The sequence below is a fragment of the Hypanus sabinus genome, chromosome 5 (assembly GCF_030144855.1).
Source record: "Hypanus sabinus isolate sHypSab1 chromosome 5, sHypSab1.hap1, whole genome shotgun sequence".
Classification (NCBI taxonomy): domain Eukaryota; kingdom Metazoa; phylum Chordata; class Chondrichthyes; order Myliobatiformes; family Dasyatidae; genus Hypanus; species Hypanus sabinus.
In genome coordinates this window covers 112,813,985-112,819,984 of record NC_082710.1, presented here as the reverse complement: position 1 = coordinate 112,819,984, position 6,000 = coordinate 112,813,985, and the positions used below count along the sequence as shown (strand labels likewise).

General features: G+C 40.5%; 1 protein-coding gene across 1 annotated transcript in view; it reads right to left on the bottom strand.

The window, feature by feature from the left end:
• Positions 1-435: 435 nt before the first annotated feature.
• Positions 436-6,000, bottom strand: part of dct (dopachrome tautomerase) — a 64,273-nt gene continuing 58,708 nt past the window's right edge. The window contains exon 9 of the mRNA XM_059970363.1: positions 436-1,100. Coding sequence (XP_059826346.1) covers positions 934-1,100 — 167 coding nt within the window. The 3' untranslated portion in view covers positions 436-933. The remainder of the gene's footprint in view (positions 1,101-6,000) is intronic.

Here is a 6,000-nt window from a genome sequence, read left to right as displayed (position 1 = left end):
GGGTAACAGTGTGAGCGACTGATAAGTAACTGCAGTTGGTGGCAAGGTAGAGCTGTCTCAGCACTTGCAACCTGGTTCAGTCCTGACCTCCAGTGCTCTCTCTCTGGGGCATTATCATTTCCTTTCTGTGACTGCACTCTTACACACCCCAAGGAGGTGCAGTTTGGTAGATTAATTGCCTACTGTACATTACCCTTGGTGTAAAGGTGACTGGTAGGATCTGCAATGAGCTGATGGCAAAATTAATTAGAGGAGAAGTGGGTTTGCTTTATGAGCCTGTGCAGTCTTGATGAGCATTCTATGCTATGGACGGTAATACAAGTTATAATTCAGACCGGGTGACCAACATTCAAAGAAGCTTTTTCAGATCATTCCAGAACTGTTCCCTTGATTAAAAAAAAATCAGTCTAATAATTAAGGGATAATATCTTCTATAGGTATTTAATCTTAAAATACAGACCATGAATTAGAAATGAAAAAGATCCTGTTAACACTTCCTTCATACTGAAGCAAATTCTTGATTTTAAAGCACTTTAAAAATGAAATATCCAACCCATTTACAGATCAGTAAGACAAACCATCCTCTAAATCCCAGCAGTAAAGTGAAAGTTTCCAAGAATGCATTATCATTGATAGATTGTACAATAACCTAAGTATGTGTACAATAGACAGTAAATAGTATTACAGTCATATACATAAGACAATTTTATGTGAACATTATTGAAATTTTTTCTCATTATTTTGAGCAGATCATAATTGTTGAATCCAAAGATTATATAGCACAGCTTAGTTGTGAGTAATTAATTAGTAGTATTGCCAGCAGCTGAATGTTTAATAATGTTCTTGGTCATGCTTTAATACAGTGATTTTATATTGCACAGTGGGGGATAACAGAATATTAGCAATAATAGTTATATCAAGCATGAATTAAGTTTATTCAGTGTACATCCTGTTAGAAAACTTTGAACTTAGCAAATATTCAAAATCTTGATTTTTTCTTTGACATGGAATTATCAGCAACACTGCAGTCAATAAGACAAGACCCACAAAGATCCCACCGAAGGCCACACCAAGGATGGCACCCAAGCCAAATGGAGCTTCTGTGGAATGAGTGAAACAGGTTAATGGTCATTTCAATAGCAATGATGATTGTAAAATCACTGGATTATTTATTAAATAGTCATTCCTTGGACAGGAACAGGTAAGGGTCAGGTTTCATGCTCATGTTATACCATATCCTAAATAGACATAAGTTTAGGCCCTTGAGGCAAATGGTATCTGCTGCAGAATTCCCCATATGACACAGGTAGCGCTGATTACATTCAATGAAACCAGTCCAAAAGGCTCCCCACAAACAATGTGAAGTAGCAACTGTAATTTGTGACTGTCCAGCCATAGAAGCTTAGTCTCATCCTGACTTAACATCCAATTGTCCCTAGCCTTGTTCTAATCTCTCGGTTTCAGCCCTGAACGACAATTAGCCTTCCTCCTTGCAGTCCGCAGAACACCAAGCAGTAGATCTCCCTTCAGATCAGCTGTTATACTGATCCTCAAATACCCTTTGTTTCAATCGTTGCCTTTAAAACAAAGACAACAGTTGGATTCTTAAGACTAGCAGTGAAATAATAGCACCAAACAGCCATCTTCATCCTGTCCATTCACTTCCCTCACCAACTTTTATGTAAAACGTGGAAATCCAAACTCCCAAGAGAGTTGTAGAGTGGCACAATGGTGCAGGTTGTAGAGCTGCTGCCTCTCTGCTCTCAGTGCTCTGGCTTTAACACCAACCTCCGATGCCATCTGTGTGGATGCTTGCACGTTCTCTCTAAGACCCTTTCAGAGTCTGGGTCGTAGTCAATTCCTGCCAGAGTGCTCCCATAACTGCAGATGCAAGTGCCCTGGCTAGACAAAGGGGTGGAATAGCCCACTGAAGAATGAGTGGAAGCCTCGGGCAATGCCATCACAATGAAAGAAACTCAGCAGGTCAGCTAGCATCTATGGAGGGAAATGCACAGTTGGCATTTCAGGTCGAGACCATTCACCTGGACTGAAAGGGAGGAGAGATAACAGCATAAAAAATTGGAGGGAAGGGGTGGAGCAAGAGTTGGCAGGTGGATCCAGGTGAGGGGGCTGATAGGCAGGTGGGGAAAGGGGGAGAAGAGGAATGGCATTGGAATCTGAGAGGTCTGCTGGCTTATGGGACAGCCTTCAGGACCAGGGGTCTGAAGTACACCCCAGTCAGCAGGGATGGCATTTTAATCTGCATGTGTCGTGAACACTGGAAGCTTGCAATAAAGTGACCATGTGGAAGGGCCATGCCTCAGGGGCTAACTATCTCTGTTAAATGTTGTATTAAAACCCCATGGAATATATAAATTGAAAATGAAAACTGACAATACTTTGATGCTAAGCAATGGAATAACATTATTTGTTATGAGAATAATGAGGTGAACTTCCTGTATTTAAATATTTTGGGATTTTTTTAAGTCTGTATGAGTTAGAAATAACAAGAAACATCAAGGATTCTATTGCAGTGTTCAAGAGACTCTCTTTTTGATTAAGGAATCCTAACCAGCACATCCAGACACCGTTTCCCTACAGTGCTGAACAAGATGATCCAGCTCATGCGCTTACAGAGGAATCGCCCCCATGGAGTATTTTCCCCACCCTGTTCCTTCTGGTCACCATCACCATCTCTACACAAAGAGATGCACTGCCAAAGATGGTGGGGAGATAGATAGAATTTCTACATTTGAGAGGCAACTAGGCAGATACTTCAATAGGCAAATCACAGAACAGGGTTCCCCACAGGGGCCAAATTATGCCAAGCATGCCAAGCCAAGGGCCAGAACATCCAGGAGTTTATTCATTGCACCAGTAAGTTGTTTTATGCCTAGATGTTGTTGTTGCTGCTATCACCATTATTATTATTATTAGTAGTCGTAGTAGTGGTGGTAGTAGTAATAATTTAGGCCTGGGATTCTCAAACAAAAGAAGCCCAAAACCAACATTTAATTATGACTCTAGCTATCACAACTGTCAGCTGTCACATTGAGAACTCATCTGGGACTTAAAATACACACACACACACACACATACACACTGCCTTTTCCACTGTTTCTGTTCTCTCATTTAATCTATTTGGATCCGGGAGCAGCATCTCATACACCCCTCATACAATCTCTTCTCCCTCCTGCCGTCTGGGAAAAGGTTCAGAAGCATTCGGGCTCTCACGACCAGACTATGTAACAGTTTCTTCCCCCAAGCTATCAGATTCCTCAATACCTGAAGCCTGGACTGACACCTTGCCCTACTGTCCTGTTCATTATTTATTGTAATGCCTGCACTGTTTTTGTGCACTTTATGTAGTCCAGTGTAGGTCTGTAGTCTAGTGTAGCTTTCTCTGTGTTGTGTAACACCATGGTCCTGAAAAACATTGTCTCATTTTTACTACGCACTGTACCGGCAGTTATGGTCGAAATGACAATAAAAGTGACTTGACTTGACTTGACTTGTTCTTTTTAATTAAGCTGTGTAGCTTTTGAAGTATGAAGTGTAGCTATAAATGAAATTATCAGTATTATTGTTGTTGTAATATTATTATACCACAACAAGATTGGCAAATGGACAAAAATAAATTGATTCACTCAGCAATCAGTGAGAGAAATGTTAGTCGACAATGGCACCATTCTTAATAGCTCCACAACCATTTTCTTGGTTCTCTCATCATGACTTAAAACTTCGCCAACCATATCAATTGCATATGGTTTAATCAAATCGGCATCAGCGAATGGCTTCTTAGCTTTGGCAACATTCCATGACACATGCAATGTTGCAGCTGTTGTGCTCTCTTATGCAGATGTTGACTTACAAATAGTAGAAACAGAGTGCTTGTATGATGTTATCATGTTTGCAACTTTTTGTCTGCATTGATCTGATTTTGCAGGGTAGTTGTCATTAAAACTGACAGCATGCAGAGTGTTGAAGTGCTGCTTTAGATTTTCTGATTTGCAGACAGTTACGGACTGCATGCATATTAAGCATGTTGGTTTAGTATTGGCCTGGTCCGGTAAAATAAAACAAAACTGATCAGTCCAGTCAGATTTGAACTGATGGTTTTCCTGGTTGACTTTGCACTTTTTCGCACAGGCCATGTTGTTCTTGGTTTAGGGTCCGTGACTTACTGCTGGTAACAATTCGCTTAGATGACAGGTGGGTAGCTGGTGCGTGCCACTGTCTAGTCGAGGACCGTAAAGAGCGCGCAGTAGGCTGCATTCTCTATGGGGGCATAAGTCAAGTGTACGGTGTGGGATGAGGTTAAAATAAATTAGAGCAGCGTGTGCTTTATTTACATGTTATGACAGGTGCATTCACCTAAGTGCCAATGGGTCGGCTCGGTCCAGACATTTGTTTCTCACGGTCCGGACCTGGCCTGCAGTCTGCCTATTGGAGTTGTCTGTCATAGAAGAATATTATTCCAGTGTGTGAAAATAGTATTTGTGTAGATGGGCAAAAGCTGTGGTAGATGGAACAGTCCATTTCTGCATTATCTGATTCTATACTCCATAGAATAAATTGTTTCAGCAAAGGTATTAGCGAAGTTATGAAATACAAATGAGGTTACTACCAGTCTCCAATCTGGTTGGGTTTATCATTTGAACATTGTCTACCTCCATGACTTTGGTTGCAGTAATACTCAGTTGGAGTGGTTAAAGTGAGCATAAGTGTTGGAAGTCATAGAGATCTTCTTCAAGGCAGTATTATCGACTAAGGATGTCTGACAAAACAAAAGTGAAGGAGTAGTGCAAGTTCCCAGAAAGTATGCTATGGATGATGAAAAAAAATATATAGTCTTGATCTAAAACTACCTCAACATTGAGGGAAAAGAAGCCCCTTTCTCTGGATGAAGATCTCAAGGTTTTTGCGGGGGGTTCAAATGATCATGTGAATGCCCCAGATCTTTGGAAAAATAGGAATGCTGGAAGTTCCAAGGCTACCTTTTCCTCAATTATATCAAAATATGTAAAGTAGCTCTTCTGAATAAAGAGATATTAAATGATTATTCTAATCCTGCGGTGAACCTCAAATTGTGATATAATGCAGAAACTACTAGTGGTGCCAGGGATGATCTTGAGGTCAGGAAGTCAATATCACTCTGACCTTATTCTCCACAGTGAGAGTAGTCTAGGACAGAGAATATGGCTGCAGATCATGTACTCAATGTTGCATCTTCAAAACCAGGATGTGCTTAGACATTGTTCTTCAGACATGTTGAGGAAGGACCTTGTGCCATTGAGCTATTGAATCATATAGTATGGAAACAGGTCCTTCAGCTCAACTGGTCAGTACAAACAACATGCCCACCTAAGCTAGTTCCACTTTCCCAGATTTGCCCTATATCCCTCAAAACCTTCCCTGTCTCTGCACCTGTCCAAGTATCTTTTAAATGTTGCGAATATACTTGCCTCAACCAATTCATTTGCCATCTCATTCACCCTCTGGGTGAAGAGAAGTTACCCCTCAGGTCTTTAATTCCTCACACCTTAAACCTTTTCCCTCTTATTCTTGATTCCCCAATCCTGGGTAAGAGACTATTTGTATTCACCCTACCTACACACACGCCATGACTTTGTACAACACTAAAACATCACCCCTCCTTCTCTTACACACATAAAGTCTGATCCTGCTCAACTCTCTAACTCTGTCCTGGTAACATAAAGTCCTTAGTTGGCAAAAGAATCAATAAATAATGGAAGAAAACATCTTCTGAGAAAATAATTCAAAAGAGATAATCTTCTTGATAAACTTGGGAACTTGGTTCTCCTTGTAAAATCATGTTACTAGCTTGGGTGTTATGCTTGATTCAGATTGAATTTTACATCCCACATAAAGGAAATGACCAGAGCAGCATTTCTATACTTAATAAATATTGAATGTAATGAAGCTGAAAGACAAATAAACTAGGTTTTCCACAATGCACTTTTCATTGGTCTTCCAAAG